This window comes from Poecilia mexicana, unplaced genomic scaffold (assembly GCF_051168715.1).
Source record: "Poecilia mexicana isolate PSO_F unplaced genomic scaffold, ASM5116871v1 scaffold_14, whole genome shotgun sequence".
NCBI classification, from domain to species: domain Eukaryota; kingdom Metazoa; phylum Chordata; class Actinopteri; order Cyprinodontiformes; family Poeciliidae; genus Poecilia; species Poecilia mexicana.
The window spans coordinates 12,384,979-12,406,444 of NW_028263383.1; the positions used below are offsets into that span (position 1 = coordinate 12,384,979).

Sequence of the window (21,466 nt, forward strand, 5' to 3'; positions counted from 1 at the left end):
CATTTTTGTAGAAAATCCAGTTTGTTTGAGAAGTGTGAAAACGCATTCTAACTCTAATTCGAACTAAAACAGCAAACTTTGCATTCGAAGTGAATTCTGGTTCAGTTCAAATCCATATGTGAACGCCAACTGGAGACCGCTCCAAAAGCAGGAAGTGGACAACAGTGCAGGGCATTCTGGGTAAATACAATCAAAACAAACTCCAGAGTCTAGTGCTAGACTCTGGAGTAGAAATGAAATGAAATCCTCCAATTACTAAAATCTGACTCCTCCATTTTTGTTTCCATTTGGTGAATATGGCACAAAACTCAGCGCTCATACCTGCATTTAATGTCTGAAACCGATGAACTTTGCATCTGGAAGTTGTTCCCAAAAATGGATCAGAATTATCACGGACCTTAATTCTCTCCCTGTTATCTGATTTTTTTGTGTTTGAGGTGTTGCCATCTATGGGTGTGTTTCCATATGAACCAACATTGTCTTCAGTGAGAAGATTCTTCAGTACCGTTGTAACACAGACTGCTATAGGAGATCCTTACTGATCACAATCATCAGCATCTACAACAACTCTTTCAAAAAACTTGAATAAAATGAGAAATCACAACAATTAATTTCTGTCTAATTTTTATTTGAAATTAATAAAATTGTTCCTCAGCAGGGAATTGATTTACTGTCAAACAGAGAGGAAAAATAAGTTATTACATAGTTAAAAAGTCAATATTGTTATGGTTTAGTGTCATGTGTTGATAGTGTTTCCTAAAAGTCAGTTTTAGGATGTAAAAGGAATGACCTGTTGGTCATTATTACATAAGAGAGCAGGAGACATGCCCATGTAATGTAACACAGAAGCTTAATCCAAAGTAACCTGAACTGCATGGATTATTCTAATATTAACGCTGCCACTCAGACTTGTTAGCATCAACCTCAGAGTGTTTGCTACAGATTGGGTATAAAATCTGAGTACCTGCTGCAGCCAGCGGGTTCTGGACAGAAGCCCGTTTGATTCCAGGAAAACAGATGCAGGTCGCATATTTACCCCGGAACCGAGCTGCCAGCAGGTGAAAGGCCTTGTAAACAACACTATCACTAAAACGGGTCGGGCCGATGTGACAGGAAGCCGGATGATGATGAATGGGTTATGGAAAGTTGGATGGAGATGCTGGTTGCTGGCATCTGAGGGGAGGAGGAGAACAAAACCCTCACAGATGAGTCGCCATGTTTCCTCCAAAAATACCAGCCAGGGAGGGTAAAACATCTGTGAAACATTACATCATCTGGTGCATTGTGAAGACATGTGATGTTGTTCAACTTCATAAGAACTGAAAGATATTTGTCCTCTGCCAGTATCATGTTACAAAAATACAAAAAAATGAATTGCAAACTTTCTGCTTATGAGAAAGAGGATCTGTAGCTAATTCGTCTTTTTCCACCTGGACTCACTTTCAGGTGGATTTTCACAGGTTAAATGTAGAAAACAAACAAGTAAGGCTACTCCCTTCTCTCTCTACCAATCAGAATCCAGTATTTTACCCAGAAACCCTGAAACCATGACAACAACGGGTTCCCGCGTCCATCCTGAATGCCTGGCGCCATCTGCTGTTTGAAAAGAGGAAGTCCACTATCACTTTAAAACTATTTAAAACAGATTTCTATTTATAAAATACTGTAGAATACATTAAAATGTGTTGGGTAAACATCTTCCTCTCTGTATGCTCACTGATAACTCTAACATGTTTAGTTTTAGTTTGTCAAACTAAGTGATCAACAGAAATGGAGAGATAAACAGAGACAAAGAAAACTGGAAAAATTGCACCTCCTGATGCAATGCAGCGGGTTTTTTTAGCTGCTTCTATTCTTCACAAAAGCATTATGTGATTTCAGCAAATCATATAATGAGGATGCTTCATCCCTGGTGTCTTCAGAAATCCTACCACCACACATTTTAGTGATGAGTCAGACAAACCATGCAGCCCATTTCACAAGGAAAACAATAAAGAAGCATTGCCTTGTTGGATGTAAGATAATAATTCTTTCTTTCTTTTATAAGTTTCACAAAACTCCCCTGGTTTTCATTCACAAAATATGTAGCTCTTCACAAAAGTACTGGCAACGATTTTAATTTTGCAATGTTTTTTATTTTTTCTTGCTGAGATTTTAAGTTCTGTAAAGTGGAACGAATACGATATGAGGAAGCAAAGTGAAAATTACATTTATATTCAGCTCCCTTTGCTTTAATGCTAAAAACATCCAGTGTAACCATTTCAGAAGTACCTTTATTAGTAAACACATCCCACATAAAAATAATTTAAATATAAAACAGCTAATAACTGTCACGATTCTGGCGTGTTTGAGTTGCATCTTTGTGTTTTTTAGATAAATTCCTAATTTTTATCCCTTTGTATTTAGTTTCTTAATTTGTTCTGATATTTTTGAGAACTGAGTTTTGATTAGTGTTTCAGATCAGACCATGTCAGTCCTCTTGACTTGTGATTAATGGAGGAGATCCGACATAGATACAGAAATCTGTTCTTGTTTAACACAGGTTTAAGCATTAAATATATGTTCAGATTTACATCTCTTGACTTGTAAACTGACCAATGAACTCATAATCATACATGCTTAGTTCAGTTCCTGACTGAAAATACTGACATGCTGACTAGCATGAGGGGGTATAGCTCAGTGGCAGAGCATTTGACTGCAGCTCAAGTCATCTCTGGTTCAAATCCAGATGCCCCCTGATGTCTGTTCACTAACTCTGTTGGGCTGAAGGATCCATGTCTGCAGAACAAATGTCAGTTTGGATAGACAGAGATGCTAAATAGACACATGCATGTGTTGCTGTTTAAACATTAATTATGTTGTGTGGTCAGATGTAAGTTGGTTCAAATCTGGATGACCTGTTATCTGTTTAGTAACTTCTTCAACTGAATAAAGAGCCATCTTTTGAGACGTTAATCCAAAATGGACATCAAAACTAAATCTGCTCTTTATACTCAGATGTGAGTCTCTTGACAAATGAGCAGCTGTCATTGATCAATAGATGAGTAGTTCAGATTCTAGCTGAAAATACTGCAGAGCAGCATCATGTGGGGGTATAGCTCAGTGGCAGAGCATTTGACTGCAGATCAAGAGGTCTCTGGTTCAAATCCAGATGCCCCCTGGTTTCTATTTAGGAACATTTGTCGACCAAAAAGAAATGTCCCTTTATGCCTACATTGACTTCAAAGTTTCCTGTACTTGTTTGTTTGTTTGCTTTTGAAAATAGTACATTTCATAAGGTTCTGTTCTGACTGGTTTATGTCAAAATCTCTGACGACTTCAACTTAAGAGACTTTATAAAATAGATTTTAACCTGCTTTCATGTCCTTTACTAAACTGTGACTGTGATGCTACAAGGCTGAGCATCCGAATATGTAATTTAATTACCTTCGCCTATGTAACATGACACGGCAGCTTTAATGAGGCAATTAGCTCCTGTAGTGCAGATGGTGGCTGCGTGCTGCTCTCTGCATCACCCAGCTCTCAGAATGAGTTAGATTCCTCCTCAGTTTCTGTGGATCTGCAATTTATGATTTAAGTGAAACTAGTGAGAGTTTCCTGATTAATTTCACTGTTTCATTAAGTATTTGCTTGTTTATTTAGTCTATTCAACAGGGACCATATATAGGAATATTAATCTTACTCCAGATTACCAGACCATTTGCACCTTCAACTGAAAACCTTTTCCTTTCATTTAATGTTAAATATTTGTTTAATTTTCAGTTTTGATAAACTCTAATGACAGCATTAATAATTAAAGGGGCAGTATTATGTGTTTTCCAGGATTCCCCAGTTAAAACATTTAGAGATTATATTTAACTATGTTAAACATATCAATCAATCAATCAATCAATCAATCAATCAATCAATCAATCAATCAATCAATCAATCAATCAATCAATCAATCAATCAGGTTTCTTTGTATAGCACATTTCAGCAACAAGGAAGTTCAAAGTGCTTTACTTCATAAACATCATACAGTCAAACTGAGAACAAGTGACCAATAGAAGTAAACATACACAATTAAATCTTTTTAAAATGTACATAATATTCTACAGTCTTAATTTTATTTGCAAATGAACAAAAGATACAGGCAAATGCTGCTTTTTCTCACAGCACATTGGAGAGAATGAGAAAGCAATGCCAGCATTTCCTCACCCTGTCTATTAAAAGCAGCAGAGCTAAGCAGGGATTCTCTCCTCCTGCATATTTTGGCTCAACGCAAAGCTTTTGTCCAACAGCTGGCAGAAAGGGTCACCTTTTCCTACCAACCATAAAACAAGCCCTCACTGCACTTCATAATGCATAATAATAATAATAATAATAATAATAATAATAATAATAATAATAATAATAATAATAATAATAATAATAATAATAATAATAATAACTAGAAAATTCCTGAAGAAATTTTAAGGGGCCTGCCAAAGTGTGCCAGTCAGTTCGGACCCAGCGTTCTGATGCTAAAAATTAGCTTTAATGCTAAAGAAAGCTTCAATGTAGTCAATAACCTGTGTAGAGTCAGAAGCATGGGGACAAAGCTGTACTTGTACCATTCAGTATGTTGCATAAGGTAAAATAAGTCAAAATGCTAATAATAGCATGAATGGTATCAGTAGCATGTTGTCTGTCATTCACTTACTCCATTCAGTATACTAAACATGGCTAATAAGTAAAAAAAATTGGCTAAAAGCTTATTTTAGGTGAAATGCTAATGCTAATGCACTGGCTTGCGCAAGCCAGTGCCATAACTTGAGATGAAATGCTAATAAAGGCTCATATTAATGCACCCCCTACGGCAGTGCACTAACTTGAGGGAAAAGGATAATTTAATCTAATGTAATTGCACCGCCTGCGGTGGTGCACTTACCAGAGGGGATTAATGAGGCTTTTATTTTGAAATTTTCAGTAGGCTTCATTTGAAATGGCAACACTAATCCCATGTGTAACAGTGGTTTTCTTAAAAACTTATCTAATGCAAAAAAGAGCAATTACATGATATAAAAATTGTCAAGGCTTTTATTTTGAAATTTTTCATAAGCTTCATTTGAAATGGCAACACTAATTCCATGTGTAATAGTGATTAGGTTAAATCAGTTATATAATGTTCAAAGCACAAAGTAGCTCAGAATACCAGTCAACTCCTCCTCTATAGGAACTGACAGTTCCGCCATATTGTAGTTCTGACCTTCTGCTCTGCCCTCTGTATTAAAGTGTTCCGCCATGTTTAGAACTTGGTGCGTTCACACTGCCATGAAAAGATCGGATACAGGTCGCATTACGTCAAAAAAATCGGAATTGGGTCACTTTAGGCTGCAGTGTGAACGCACCCTTTGTAGTCCAAACCAGCATCTCTGCCTTTCTCTGTATTCTGTTGCTATAGCGATTAATCGTCAGACAACTGCTGTGTGTGAGACAACAGTTTTAGTGTTTACATGTGACTAAATAGTGCTATTTTTACAGCTGAGATGTACAGGAAGTCTTGGCAGGCAGTTGCTATGACAACAACAAACAAGTCACAAGCTCAGAACTAGCTCTCACTTTGTTCCTATCTAACTTATAAACAATTTCAGTACGTTGCAAATATTATTTTACAGTTTTTGAGTCCTCTAACCACCTCTGTGTAATACTAAAATAAATATCAGCGATATTTACTGTAGTACTTACTGCCAAACTAGCAACATTAGCTTGGCTAATGCAGCTTTTATCTGCTAGCTAAGATGGACATGTAGCCTGCGTACATGTACTCACTCTGACAGTCACCAGAACCTTGTTATTCACATCAAGAGTTCTTACGTCCTTTATAAATCCGTTTAAACATTGATTGTATGAAGCTCCTCCATGGTGATCGCACTCTTCGTGAACTAACAGCAGGAGAGCGGAGGCAGCTTGGCCACATCATCTGACACGTAGCCATTTTATTCATGTCCACATAGAAGAATGCCAACATGTTGTTGTTGTTGTTGTTGTTGTTGTTTGTTTGGTTTGGAAGCCATCGTTCACCTTTGCTTTTCCTACTTAGAGTAGAATATACTTTACTGATCCCCAACGAAAAATTGCTTGCTAGTTCTCAAACTGTGGTGCCCGGACCACTGGTGGTCCACGAGGTACATGTAAACGACGTTAGCTGAAAGTGCGACGCTACAGTTAGCTTACCAAAGGATTGTGTTAAAAATAATGATAGAAAACTGCTTAAAAGCGGGTATCGTTCCAGTTAGTTAGACCTGTACTTTGTTTTTATGACTTTGCTTGATAAAGAATGATGCTCTATTTTCATGTCAACAACTATTATTATTTTTATTTAATTAAAAAATATTAAATAAATACAATAAATAAATACAATTGCACTATATTTAATGGTGCAGAAAAGGGTTTTTTGTTTCTGTTAAAGCAACTCAAGTCTCTTTTTCTTTAATTGTGCTTCTAAATCACAAATAGCTCTAAATGTTATTAATACACATAATACTTGGTAGTAAAGAATTTTTTAAAATATTATTTCTATGTGTTTGACATCATTGGAAACTTAGACTCCACACTTTCACAATCTGTAAATAACTCAAAATGCCCAGTAGACGTGGCCAGTCACATTTTCCCAACAGCACCAGACTTCTCTTTAGGATGAACAAAGAAAACAGCTATATCCGAGTTAAGAGGCTAATATTTTAATTTCAGGTTACATTATGTATTCAGATGTGGGGCGATGTCAGGTTAGGTGTGACTGTTAATGGGTTAAGTGATCCTCAGCCTGAAAAAGTTTGAGAAACACTGCCATGAACAAAAAAAAGTAAAATAAGAGTGATGCAAGTAATTCAAATATGGCTTAATACAAATAAGTAAATAAATAAGATAACAAGCATGCTCGCAAATGTATAATTCTGTAAATAATCTGTAAATGAGTCCAGAGAAAATCAGATTTAAGTTACTCAGAGTTGGGGATTGTAAAATCTGATGGCTACAGGCAGAAATGATTTCCTGTGGCGCATTTTAAGAAAGCACGACTCACTTCTGGTTCAGACTTGTGGAGATTATTATGTACACACAGCAAGACCCAATCTAAATGTGTGATTTATTACATAAAGCAGCTTGGCTGCTTTAGCTGCTGGTAGCATGGAGGAGGCGGGCCGCCCTTTTGTCTGTGTGTGACCTACATTGTCAGTACAGTGAAATGGGCTAAGAGGGCTTTACGCCTATTGATAGCAGCAATCTGGATTCTTTTAGGGAAATTGTGAGGAGAAGGATTAGGCTTGATTCAATAGCTGGTTTTTGTCAGGAGGTTGGCCCAGCATGCAGTGGTGATTCAGAGTATTGGGATGTACCTTATAATTAATGCCTCTATCTCTAATGTGTCTGTCTCTACAATACCAGTGAACTGTTAAAGCAAATGCTTGAAGTAAAACAAATGAAGTACGGTATAACAGTTAAAAATGTGAATTATTTACCTGTTTATATTAAGCTGAAAATGTCTTGAATTAAATTACATTTCCATACTTTTACACTCTCTTGTGCATCCTAAAATCTTATTTTGGATGCAAAAGATGAAGCATCAGCCCAACTTTTGCTGATTTTTGCTTCTGATCACTTTCCCAGCAGGACAATAGAGGCAGCATGCATCAGCTTCAGATGGATTACGGGGATTATAAGGCAAGCCACTTACTGACTGAGTAGATTATCACACTGGAGCACATAATTATTTAATCTGTCATTTCTCAAAAAATCTAAAAGTGATTGTAAGTGAAGCATTGATTCCTATCATCTGGTTAAAGTATTTGAAATATTTAATTTAGTAAACATAAGTATGTTTCCACACTAAATTATATACATAGCTGCTGGGATCTTCCACTGTGGCTCTTAGAAATTTAGGTAAAAAGTGCTAACTTTAATCTTTAAATACAAATACCAAAAGAAATGTAGAGTTTTAGCAATTTGTTAGGTTTTTAATGGACTAATTGGACTAGATTTCCACTAAAGAATAACACTAAAAGTACCAGTAATATATTTATAGAGCTAATTTTCTAGTCATTTCCTTTTAAAACAATAAAAAGTAAATGTAATTACCCTCTTTTTGCAAAATTGTTATGTTTTCCTTTATTTTAAAATATTAAAAATGGAAATAAAATAGTAGTTCTTTAAAAATGTGAACAAATTAATTGTAACACGATATGTTTGATTGGATTTGTCTTCTTATTTGATGTAGGTAAACATATGGTTTCAAAAATATTTTAGAGAAAGAGATTTTTGGGTTTTGAGTAGCTGTAAGCACAGGTGGGTAGATTACACAAAAACGTTACTCAAGTAAAAGTAAGAAGTAACCATCCAAGAAATTACTCAAGTAAGAGTAAAAACATATTTGATAAAACAGTGAGTGACTGATCGAAAACCAGTAATTTAATATTTAGAAATTACCTCTTCAGAAGGACAAAGGAATAGGTGAAAATTTTAGTAAATAAAAATAATTCACATAAATAATGTTATTTCAAAATAAAATAAAACTAAAGAAACATTTTAAATATGAAATTTTAACAAAGTCTGCAGGTGAATTTCAGATTAAAACAAGTTTGAAGTCGCAGTGCGTAGAGTATCCAGAAATTTCACTCAAATAAGAGTAGCGATGCTTCATATTACTTCATATAAATTATTCAAGTAAAAGTAAAAAGTACAGCGTAGTAAAAAGCATTTCTTTTTCCAAGACTTTACTGAAGTAAATGAAACTAGTTACTACCCAACTCTGGCTGTAAGTCACTATTATTATTGAGATACATCACTCCAAATAAATTAACTTTTTTAAAAATAATATTCCAATTTAAGCACCTGCACATTCTTAGTAGTTGTGAAATAAATAATTATTACTTTCATATATGAGCAGTTTAATCTTTTGATATATTTCATCAGAATAACTGATCAACAGATTTTTTTATAATTTTATTTATTTGTTAGAAGGGAGGAGTTTTCGCAGCATTTTTTAACAGACACGTTGTGACATATAAGGGTTGCGCCTCTGTTGGCCTCAGCACTGCAACCAACCGACGTCAACCAGAAATAGCGAGCTAGCCAGTTGTTGTTTTGGGGGAATAAGAAAAGAGCTGCAAGCGGAAGAAACACCGGATTTGGGCTTTTTCCTCTTCGCTCATTTAGTTTTTTTCAAATTGCTTTTGTATACACAACTGAAATAATGTCTACGCCCGCAAGGAGACGGCTAATGAGGGATTTTAAAAGGTAAAGTAGCCGTTTGTGGAAGCTACCTCTTCTGATTTAGCCGACGGAGCTACGTGGCTAGCACGGTTAGCTTAGCATTAGCTCCGGTTGACGACAATACTGTCCAATTTTTACTACCTAAAACGTCTTACACCGAATACCTCCCAGGTCCTTTTATGATAGCTGCTGCTTTTTTTTTTTAAAAGAAATACCAAAGTGTAACGTCTTAAATGTTAACTGTTGATGACAAACGGCTCATTTTTGCTGAATTTTCCAGTGTTTTTCAGTGTTTTTGATCAGCTTTTTAAGGCATTTAGGATTCAAATTTTCTCCCGCAGGGAAACAAAATCAGTTTGGATCAAAAATGTTTCACAGCTGTTTGATTTGCTCATAAATATCAGCTAAAAATGAACACAAATCGGTTTGTTTAGCACTGAGGGGGTTTAAAATGATCCCAGTTAAAAGGCAGAAATATTCAAACATTTCTCTTTTTAAATTTGGTTTCGTTTTTTTTTCCTGGCACGGAGATTTCGGGGATTTTGAGTCGAAGGAAACTGCCGTGTTACAATAGCTATATAAATCCCTGCCACTATTTCTGCATACAGCTTAATGTTCTCTGTTTATTTGTAAGTCAACATTTACAAATGTAGCACTGTATTAACCGGATTAACATTAATACTATTGATCTTTATTAGATTTGGAGATTTTTAAATATTTTACTTGGGACTGTAAAATCGCACAGATTCCAATCTTTGCTAAGGTCAAAGTATTACAGTTTGGATAATGTTCTCTGTGCTATTTAGTTATTGTCAGTTATATGTTGCAATCTCCTCTAAGTGTGGATTGAATTATTCTGCTATTATTGTAGAATAATCCAGTCTTGATTTTGTACTGGAAAAAAATACCTGAAATTATTTTTATTTAATGTTTTCTAATCAACAAAAGCTTAGCAAAACAGAAACTGGGTTTTAAATTTAAGCTATTTCTGCAGAATTGCAAGTCAGTTAATTGCATCATAAATGAAAAACATGCTCAATAATTTCCATTTGCATTATCAAGTCGTCCAGTTATCATCCAAAACCTGGAGGATAAAAGTCTTCATTCTGGTCTCAACTAGCCATTTTTTATGGATAATTTAGTTTGTTGTTTCTGTTGTTCTGTTTTATTTATTTTGGATATTTAATATATCTTACATTTCCAGTGTTAAACTTTAAATTCAAATGAACATTTACTATCGTTTATTGCAATAACTTCTAGAGCAATTTATTGTCCAGAAAAATTTATCGTCACAGGCGTCCTCACAACAAAACATTGTGTGGCATTAAATGTAACAATCTAAACATTAAGTGGTTTTTGTGTTTAAAAAAAGTTAATGTTTCTGCAGCTGAAACTCGCACCTTAGCAGCTACTGCTAGTTAAACTTATTATTCCCAGAATGCTGTGCTGCTCTCTGTGGCATCCTGTGCTGTTTTGTGTGTAAGCAAAGAAAGTCTGTAAAAACCTGAATGTTGCAGCAGGATGGATAAGGTGTCAGTAACTCCACTCTGCTGTGGGGAACGTTACCACGGATTGGATGCGTCTGATGCGTCCGGCTCCGACACTGGCCAACTGCACTCGTTATATTCTTTCAATTCTTTGAAATGTATTATTATAGGCAGAGGAGGGTAAAGTACCCAAAAATATCACTCAAGAGTAGCACTACTTCAAGTAAAAGTAAAAAAAGTATTTGGTAAAATGTTTACTCAAGTACTGAGTAACTGATCAAATTATCAATCATTTAATGTTTAAAAATTACACAATCAGACGGAACAAAATATAAAGTTAAGTGAAAATTTTGGTATTTTAAATATCAAAATGACAACAATTCAAATAGCATAATTATGAAATAAAATCAGACAAAAATATTTTTTTTTCAATAATTTTTTTTTAGAAACTTTAACAAAAACTGCAGGTGTGTGTCTGGTGGGTAGAGAATCCAGAAATTTTACTTAAGAGTAGAGATACTTCATAATAAAAATACTCAAATAAAAAGTGCAGTGTTGTAAAAGTACATTCTTTCTACAGAGTAAATGTACCTAGATACTACCCAACTCTGGTTAGTTCAGTTGAATGAATAGTTTTACACAAAACTAAAGACTGTTGTTGTACAACCATTTCATGACATCCTAACAGCTCAGTTTTGAGCAGCAGAGATGATATTCCACAGCAACCACCGTCACCATCATTTGTTGGCAAGAAACTGCTAATCCACCTCATTTGCTTTTGCCGCTGCTCTTTTAGTCTCTGGTCAGAAATTCAGGCAGAGAGACGTTGGAGTCGAGGATCTGAGATGGTTTGAACTTCGTCCTGCCTCAGTGAAGCCTCATTTTGAACTCCTCTGGGATTTGGGGTCATAGTTCATGTGTCATTTAAGCTTTGGAGATGTTAATTGAAAAACAAAAATGAGATCTGTCTGAAAATAGAACAAGTAAAAACAATAATCCTTCTTACTGCAATTGTCCCAAAAAACATCAGTAAAACAAAACAAGTTCATAACATCTAAAAAAATAAATATTTTTTGTCTTTTATGCCAGTAGCTAATGTTTCTACCTTTTACACATAATGGAGATTGAAATAATTTTATGCATACTGCTTAAAAACCTTTCACGATATAAGCATTTCATATCAGTCTGTCAATAATTATTGACTTTTTTATGTTAAGTATCTGAAATGCAACCAAACTGCAAACTGGTTGCATGACGTTTCCTGTTTTATCTAAAGTTTTTAATCCTTAATTTTAATTTTTAATGTTATGAGGAGCGGTGGAGAAACCTTAAACTGCTGCTGCGCAACTTACTCAGCTGGTTGTTGCTAGGCAACCAAAGCTGAGAGGGTGGGCTTGAAGCTACTTGTTACTCAGCTGGTTGTTGCTAGGCAACCAAAGCTGAGGGGGTGGGCTTGAAGCTACTTGTTACCCAGCAGGTTGTTGCTAGGCAACCAAAGCTGAGGGGGTGGGCTTGAAGCTACTTGTTACCCAGCAGGTTGTTGCTAGGCAACTGAAGAGTCGGTGTGTTAGTTGATTCCCCCAAACTAGCTTAGGGCTGCTAAAGCCTCTCCTCTGCCTAGATCTCTCAGCATGCTGTGTGATTCTGGCTCAGAGTTCAGTGAATATTCTGTTGGATTGTATTATCTATTGATATTGGTCACGCATCATGATATTTATAGTTATATGAAGTCCTAATGCTAATATGTTTCCTGGAATGATAAATTAGGGTGATTTCCAATTACAAAGTTATTGCTTCTAAAATATCCAAAATGATATCTTTAGAGGGAAACATGAACTCTAAAATATTTTAGTTTTATTTGTCTTTGCTAGCTGGTATGCGCTAACCTCCTGCTCTGCAGTAACTGACCTGTCAGAAACTCCTAATGTGCAGCAAAACAAAGTAACCGTCTGCTGGTCGATAAATCCAGTCCTGTGTTTCTCATCAGTGAGTTTGTCTGCAGGATGGCCGTTAGAAAGAGATCTGGGCTCTTACTGCTACAAATCTGCTTAACAGATTTAATTGCTGTAAACCTTCATAAAGCCTACATTTCTTGTAGACATGGGGGTTGTACATGATCTTTAAGTTGTGTTGTGGTTCCTCCACCTCTTCTGTCTTCATTAGTGATCAAGAGTCTGACTGTGAGACCTAACATGAAGCAGCTAATTTCAACCAGTTTATTTATCATGTTGATTTGGTTCATTACTCTGTAATCCGCAGCAGACTGGTGTTGGAAAGTTAATTTAGAATGGCGGCTCTGATTTGCTCCGTCTCTGTTGCCAGGCAGTCGTTGCTGTGGCATTTTTCTCTGCGTGTCTCAGATCATTTGTCGAAGTTCAGATTGTGAAACCACAACTGACACAGCAAATAAGCGCTGAATTATTTTTATTTCAGGTTAATCAGTCGGGTTGTAAACCGGATAGGAGACACATTTCTTAAACTTACATTCTACTGCACAGGATTAGATTAGCATGTTCTCAAATGTAATGTTTTAATTACTGAAAACTAAAAACTGGAGTATTTTTTAAAAACTCAAACACTAAAATAAATGCAATATGAATAGAACTTAAGGTTATTATAGTAGATCTTCACGATTTGTGAATTTAAAGGTCCATTTTTAGGGAATGAATTTTAGGGAATGAATTGGATTAATTTTAGAAAAGTTCCATAAACACTTTAAATGTGTAAACATGTTCCAGTTGAGCCAGTCAGGAGGAAGTTGTTTTGTTGCAGAGCAGAGAGAAACTGCAGCACATGACGTTTCCTGACTGCTGCTTTGCTTCTGCAAGTTTAGATATTTAGAAATCATGTGACTGAGTTACTTTCTGTTCTGCAGAAAGCAAGGAAATCAGCATCAAGGCATCAACAAAGCTCATCAGAGCAACCAAAACACTGACCATGCAGAGATGCATTAACTGCAGAGCATCACTGCTTTACAGTTTGAATACAGATAGTTTATTTTAACCTGAAAGTCTGGATAATATGGCTGACAGACGCAATGGAAGGATTTTATATCGGTCAATATTGATAATTGTTGTTTGTTGTTTTAAATATCTGAAATAGTGCCACATTCTGCGCAGTTTAGCCTGCAGGCTGTTGCTAGGCAACCAAAGAGTGAGCGAGTTGCTAGGTAACCAGTGAGTGAGTGAGTTAATGCCACCAACCTTTCCTAAGCTAGCTATGAGCAGCTAAAGTCTTTCCTGTGCCTACATCTCCCAGAATGCTGTGCAGTTCTGGATCAGTTTTGTAAATTTATTGATTATTCTGTCAGTTATCTATTGATATTGATCATGTGTCTTTCTCAATATTTTTTTTGTGATTGATTTTATTATCCAGATTTACCAAAACAGCAGTTCTTTAATATCAAAACTACATGTTTTTTGTCTATTATTTTAAGCTAATTTAATATAATTTCAAATTTATTAATATATCCTGAAACTTTTATTAAACAAGCAGTGGAGGAAGCAGTAAAACATCATTAATTGGACTTTATGAAAACAATAAATCAGAATTCTTATATTAAGAAATTTATCACAATAAATGATAAATGATGCAATAAATACCAACCCCACGATACACAGTTTGGATTATTCCTTTTTTACTTTAGTTTTTAATCTCCAAGTATATGAGAGTGTTTTTATGGCCGAGTTGGCGTCAGCGGCGTTTCCAGCCACAGAGCCCTGGAAGCAGCATGTTGGCGTTGTGCTGCTGATCCTGCACACAGCCTCATGTTGCAGCTTCTTGTTTTGGCTGATAATTGTCCCGTTGTCAAGGAGTTAATTAGTCGCCTCATGCTCCACTCGTTTGTCACTCCCTCTGGCTATTTTTCCTGCTGTTCTTATTATTATTTTTATTATTTTATAAATCTTTTTGTTGTGTAGCCAGCTGCCTTCTTCTGAAATACGCTTCTCTTTCCTCTCCTCCTCATCGTTTGTTCCTCTCCTCCTCATCGTTTGTTCCTCTCCTCCTCATCGTTTGTTCCTCTCCTCCTCATCGTTTGTTCCTCTCCTCCTCATCGTTTGTTCCTCTCCTCCTCATCGTTTGTTCCTCTCCTCCTCATCGTTTGTTCCTCTCCTCCTCATCGTTTGTTCCTCTCCTCAGACTTCAGGAAGACCCTCCCACCGGTGTGAGCGGAGCGCCGTCTGAGAACAACATCATGCTGTGGAACGCTGTTATTTTTGGGTGAGTCATGTTCTAAATGCAGCTCCACCCCACCGTCTCCTCTCTGCCTCTGATGCTCACATCCTGCAGCCGCCTCTTTGCTTTAATAAAATATCAGATCTCTGTGCCAAACGCCTGGCTTCATGTTATATGAACCAACGACACGGTTCAGCTTAGATCTGAGGTTTGGTTCACTTATTTTAGTTAAAACGTCTCGTTCAGGCCTAAGCCACACATAGCCGAATATCCACAGGAAATAATATCACTAAAAACTATTATTTATAAAACCCAAGTGAAGATGTGAGAAAACTTGTTAGCACTGCAGTTTCATAAATCCACAGCTGGCATTTAAGTTATTGATTTTTGAGAATGTGTTCTTGCTTTATCATGTCATTAATATAATATTACTGGAAAATGGTCTCAAAATAACAATATTATCGTTTATCGCGATAACTTCTGGGACAATTTATCGTCCAGTAAAATATAACAGCCTTCACATTCTTGCTTTGACATAATTCCATTCTCGATTTATTAACTTTATATTCTCTGGCTCAGGCTAATTGGTCTCTCTAAAGTTGTGTGTGTGTGTGTGTGTGTGTGTGTGTGTGTGTGTGTGTGTGTGTGTGTGTGTGTGTGTGTGTGTGTGTGTGTGTGTGTGTGTGTGTGTGTGTGTGTGTGTGTGTGTGTGTGTGTGTTGCCCTGTGACAGACTGGCGACCTGTCCAGGTGACCCCGCCTCTCTCCTGATATTCTAATACACTATTTAAAATTAGTTCATCTGTCCAGTTAAATGAACCTCCTGCCACCATCTTTAATTGCTAACAGGAAGTTGTTGTTTTGAAGCAATCTGATTGGCTGATGAAGGCTTTAGCTCTGCACTACACTGCCCCCTAGTGGTTTGGCATGTTAAAAGCAGCGCATTTGTGCAAATTTCTTTTATTTTTGTTTTATATTCAGCCTCAGTGTGATTTAATGTGACACGACGAAAACAAAGAATATAATTGGCTTAACATACCTAAATTAAATACCATAAGAAAACAACCTGACACAAACAAGTCTAATCTACTAATTCTCGTTCTCTGCTATAGAAAGTGACGCTCTGCCTCAGGTTATCAGATCGGTGTTGAACTTATAAATCTAATATTTCTCTCTCTGTCTGCTGCAGGCCTGTGGGGACGCCATTCGAAGATGGTAAGTTATACGTTTGTATTTATTGGGTTCATAAAGTGGTTTGTTTACCAAAACACAGAATTTTATTGAAGTGGAGCCACATGTCTCCTTCAGCCGAACGCAGCCTGGAGCTGCGAACACAACTCTGCAAAAGTAACAGAGCTGGATATGGAAATACATGAGTAGTTCTGGAGCATTTTGATTGGAGAACAAGTAGGCTTCATAATTATTATCATTATAAGGAAAAATATGTGAGCTCTGCAGGAAACTACAGGAAGTAAATGTTTGTTTTTGGAAAAAACATGAATTGAAAATTAATGACATTATTTTTCCCTAAAGGAAATCCTTCTCTCGTTACTTCTCATCATTTCCATGTGGAAAAGTTTGGAGTAGAGCTTTGCTAACATGCAGCCACATGCAGGTTTTGTTTTGAACTCCCATTCATCTTCTTACACCCTTGTCCCTTAGTGGGGTCAGGAGGTGCTGCTGCCTCTCCAGCTAATGTACTGGGCGGGAGGCGAGGTCGCCCCGGACGGGTGGCCCCGGACGGGTGGCCCCGGACGGGTGGCCCCGGACGGGTGGCCCCGGACGGGTGGCCCCGGACGGGTCGCCAGTCTGTCACAGGGCAACACAGAGACACACTGCCATGCACACACACACTCACACCTAGAGAGAATTTGGAGAGACCAATCAACCTGACAGTCTGTGGACTGTGGGAGGAAGCCGGAGTACCCAGAGTGAACCCACCATGCACAGGGAGAACATGCTAACGCCATGCAGAAAGACCCGGGCCGGGAATCGAACCCAGAACCTTCTTGCTGCAAGTTAACAGCTCTACCAACTGCACCACTGTGCAGCCCTGTTTTGAACTTTGTAATTTTTAATCACTGATGTTTCAGCTGCTTTCTGTGCTGTAAGCTGATTTTGTCAGTTGTAGTTTCTCTGTGAATGTCTTTGTAAAAATGATGGAAAAATCCAGTTTGTCAGTTTGAGATGTTTAAAATGTGAAGTGCTAATGATGATTAAAATAAAAATAGGTTGAGATTTAAAAATGGTCGGCCGGTGCTCAGGTTGTTGGTCTTTAGCTTCATTACGTCTCTGGAACAGCAGCAGGTTTTTGTCTGTTCGGTACTTTGCTTCACATGATCCGTTTCTACGCTTTAGTTTATTCAAACTTTGCAAAAAATGTGAATAGACTTTATTGGCTACGAGGAAATGTGGATTCAGAATAATTCGCTGCGCTTTGGCACTGCTTATGAAATAAAAATGACAAATATTGTCTGATATTGAAGGATCTGTTCCTTCTTTTCTAGTTGACATTTGTCAGCCTCTCCCTCCCTGCTCCTGCCTAATCCTGCACAATAAACAGATTTTGCTGCAGTAAGGGATACTTGTAGTCCCTTCATGGTTTCCTTTGCTGTCAGCAGCGTCTCCGTTTTTCACATCTGCATCTTTCTTGCAGACTAAAAGCTTTGTGTCTTCCTCTCTGCCTCTGCAGGAACATTTAAGCTGCTGATAGAGTTTTCAGAGGAGTATCCCAACAAACCCCCCACGGTTCGGTTCGTCTCCAAAATGTTTCATCCAAATGGTGAGGGATGCTGCAGCAACAAACACATTCACCTTTTCTGATTATCTACACATTTAGAGCAGAAACAACTTTAAAATGCATCTTAAACACTGTTTTATGAACTTTTCCAGTTTGGTTCTTCCCTTCAAAGAAATCAGGATAACCATTTAATCACATAATAAATTAAAATTGGCTCCATTTCCACTCTGATGTTTGCTGAAGGGAAATTCTGTTTTTTCTGTTTATAATTAATTTTATTTATGGCTCAAGTTGTGTAATTTTTTAGTTGTTTATTTTGGATATTTAAAATGTTTTCCGGTTCCATTGGGTCGTGTCCTTTACAAAGTTGAAGTTTATTGGTCTTTTAGATGAACATTATCAATAAATTACTTTGATGGTCTCCACATTGTCATTTATCAACTTAATTTGCTTTGAAAGCTGCTCTTTTAGTTTATTTCTGAGTTTTAACTAGGTTTAGTTCAAATCCATTAAAGCTGAAATAATTTATCTCCTACATTTACAACCACGATATTTATATTATTAAAAAACTAAATATGAGATGATCAGCATAAAGGTTATATAATCATCCTGTATTTGCAAACTGCATGAGTTTTATTGTTCAAGAACGTTTTTCACTTGGAAATGACCTGCTTCAATTTAAAATATTGTTTCCTGTTTTCCAGTTTACGCTGACGGCAGTATATGTTTAGACATTCTTCAGAATCGCTGGAGCCCGACGTACGACGTGTCGTCCATACTCACGTCCATCCAGGTCTGTCGGTTTACATTTCTGCAAACTAAACTTTAAACAATCCGTCTGAATACAAGAGAATCGGTAAATTACAACTGAAACACTGTAGATTCGTCACACAGCGATGTTTAAATATTTTATCGAATTAAATCAGTTTATACTTGTAAAATTACATCAGTGTGAGAAGATGTTAAATATTATTTAATCATAAGAAGTACTTTATTATATTTTAATAAGTGTCTCTGACTCCATACAGACGTGTGGTGAATACTGACGTAGTTTTTCCTGCTGCTTCTGCACCTCTTTTTTTTTTTTTTTTGTTTTGTTTTTTTTCCCAGTTTCTTTTAATATTCTGGGATTCTGGCTTTTATTAGCAATGACATTTTTGTGGCTGGCGCCTCCTAGTGGCAACCTGAACAATGATATTTCAATATTTAAATTTGAATAGCTCAGTAAGAATGTGTAGTTTTACATAAATAAATATATTGTCTGTCCATAAATTAAAAATATTATTGCTGTGAGATTTTTTAAGTGTTAAATTGACAGTAATAGAAATGCTTCTCAACACTAATGAATATTACTTCATTTACTTAAAAAACATTTTTTTCTTGAATGAAACTTTTTTTTTTTACTTGAATAAAAAAATCTTACTTGAATAAATAATTGTTAAAAATGTGTTGAATAAAATGAAAGTGTGTTTTGTGTGCAGTCGTTGCTTGATGAGCCGAACCCCAACAGCCCGGCCAACAGCCAGGCGGCGCAGCTCTACCAGGAAAACAAGAGGGAGTACGAGAAGCGGGTAACGGCCATCGTGGAGCAGAGCTGGGTGGACGGCTGAGCGTCTTCCTCTCCGTACCCATCGTCTTCATCACCCCTCCTCATCATCATCCCTCTTCTTCAGCCGCTCATCAAGAAACAACAGTAACTATCAAAACTCAAGTGCCACCCTGATAAGTAAAAAGGAAAACCAAATCTGAACAGACATCAAGTTGCTTACCGATGCGTTGTAGGAAATCTGGGGTGTTGGGTTTCCATCTTAAATTGTGTTCCTTGTCTTTTTTATTGCATGGTGTGGGATAAGTTATTGCTAAGAAAACTTGTAATATATGTTTGGTTGGACTAAAAGCGGTTAATGCCCGAGTTTTACTTTTTTTTTTTTTGTTTTGTTTTGTTTTTTTCTTCTGGTTTGAGAAGGAAACGCTAACGACCAAATCGGCACATTTTTAAAAGCTGTGGAAAAACCCAGGAAATGCCTTTCAGCGCTCATAAATATCACTGATCCTCAGTTCAACTAAACAAAGAACGGCCACCGCGCCGTTTCTGCTTTGGTTTGGATTCAGTTAGTTTGAGGCAGCAGCAGCAGGAGTGCAGGTGAATCACGAATCCCCGACTCGACACGACAGAGGTTTCTTATGAGAGAGGAAATAATGTTTTTACGTTTCATTTTGCAGAGCTGTTTTCTAATTTTCTCCCTCCTTGTTTGTGTTGGCTGGGAAATAAATTCCCCTGAGTGTCCATTAAAAGCAGGTAAAATAGCATTATGGAGGCACTGCAAAAACACAAAATTTAGTTTTGGTTTACTTTCTAGTGCAAATATCAGTTTTGTCTTACTTCAGGTGTGCTAGCTTACAAGCAACTTTTCAGCATAAGAGATGGTTTGAAATAAATAATTCCTTATCAATGAAAAAGTTTCAGTTCCGTTGACAGTTTTTCACTTATAACAAAATATTTTACCCATGTTTATAAGTGAAATAATTTGGCATTGGAGCTAGAACTGGGTTGCTAGGTAATGGGCCGGGCCTGGCTAGGGTTGCTAGGTAACGGGCTGGGCCTGGCTAGGGTTGCTAGGTAATGGGCCGGGCCTGGCTAGGGTTGCTAGGTAATGGGCCGGGCCTGGCTAGGGTTGCTAGGTAACGGGCTGGGCCTGGCTAGGGTTGCTAGGTAACGGGCTGGGCCTGGCTAGGGTTGCTAGGCAACGGTCTGGGCCTGGCTAGGGTTACTAGGTAACAGTGTGAAATAATCTGACAGTGGAAATATTACTTTTTAAATAAACTTTACTGGATTATTGACTTAAAACAAGCTCTTTTTTTTGCTGAATAGTTACTTATTAAATTTCTGTTTTAAGTGCACTAGGATATTTGTACTAAAACAAAACAACTTTAAAATGGAGTGTTTTTGCAGTGGGATGCTTCCACATCATGTCTTATAATAAATAAATGCAGATTGAAGGGAAGTCTGTCAGGTAGGAGGGAAGCTTTATTTTTGTTTTATTTTATAATTTCTCTCCCAAAACAAAACAATTTAAGTGTCCATGCTTCTGGTGGCTCTATTATTACAACTTGACTGCGAATATTAAGGAAAAAATAAAATGGAAAATTAAGTGATGCTCTTCTTCTTTTATTTAATTTGAAAACAAGCTGCTGCACCTTCTCGCTGTTCAAACCTTCAGTGAAGATTTAAATGTTTTCTTTTTGGTGTCTGTACCTTTTTTATGTTTTTATTTTCTTTTTCTTGGAAAAACAAAATTCTCCTTAAGCAAACAGTCATGACTGAACCCGATCCGCCAACATGAAACGGAACCCCCCCTTTCTTAAACAGAGATGCTCATATAGTGGCTTGTGACTTATTTCACCTAGTAAACAGAATATGCTATCAAATTTTGAGAAACAAATGTATACTTAAAATAATATGCTGTATAAACATAATAAAACACATTTTTCAGACTTTGACAGAAGTTTCTTTCTGACTTCTTTGGTACGTTCTGAAAACTAGATTATTTTTTTTAATGCAGCAAAACAATCTATTATCCTGATTTTAGTTGTTTTTCTGCCAGGTGAATATTTCTGACTTGGCAATATTGGTCATGTGACAAAGTTTGGGGGTTAGGGTCTAAGTTGATTTCTTTCTACAAAACTGGCAAATTTAATGCCAAAAGTATTTTCTTTTTTTTAAGTTTTATCTGCTCAATGGTAAACTATTCTTATAAAACCTGTATACCATTAAAGATCCAAAAAAGAGCTTTGGATTTTTACCTTTTTAAAAGGAAATTTTAACAAAGTTTTTG

At 36.7% G+C, this 21,466-nt stretch overlaps 1 protein-coding gene and 2 non-coding genes across 3 annotated transcripts; all 3 read left to right on the top strand.

The window, feature by feature from the left end:
• Positions 1 to 2,665: 2,665 nt before the first annotated feature.
• trnac-gca (transfer RNA cysteine (anticodon GCA)) lies at positions 2,666 to 2,737 on the top strand. Its single transcript has one exon. It is a non-coding gene; the product is annotated as a tRNA-Cys (tRNA).
• A 351-nt stretch (positions 2,738 to 3,088) lies between these two features.
• On the top strand, positions 3,089 to 3,160 carry trnac-gca (transfer RNA cysteine (anticodon GCA)). Its single transcript has one exon. It is a non-coding gene; the product is annotated as a tRNA-Cys (tRNA).
• A 5,880-nt stretch (positions 3,161 to 9,040) lies between these two features.
• On the top strand, positions 9,041 to 21,136 carry ube2b (ubiquitin-conjugating enzyme E2B (RAD6 homolog)). Its single transcript, XM_014985168.2, has 6 exons — positions 9,041 to 9,252; positions 14,856 to 14,936; positions 16,080 to 16,105; positions 17,583 to 17,672; positions 18,335 to 18,423; positions 19,112 to 21,136. Exons 1-6 carry the CDS (start codon positions 9,209 to 9,211, stop codon positions 19,238 to 19,240), a joined length of 459 nt encoding a protein of 152 aa, XP_014840654.1. The 5' UTR covers positions 9,041 to 9,208; the 3' UTR covers positions 19,241 to 21,136.
• Positions 21,137 to 21,466: the final 330 nt, after the last annotated feature.

What these genes read in the sequence shown, in the direction of transcription:
- ube2b (XM_014985168.2), top strand. Translation starts at nt 9,209, where the DNA reads ATGTCTACGCCCGCAAGGAGACGGCTAATGAGGGATTTTAAAAG. An exon ending in TGGAACGCTGTTATTTTTGG is followed by an intron (nt 14,937 to 16,079) that starts GTGAGTCATGTT and finishes TGTCTGCTGCAG; the next exon opens with GCCTGTGGGGACGCCATTCG. An exon ending in CCATACTCACGTCCATCCAG is followed by an intron (nt 18,424 to 19,111) that starts GTCTGTCGGTTT and finishes TTTTGTGTGCAG; the next exon opens with TCGTTGCTTGATGAGCCGAA.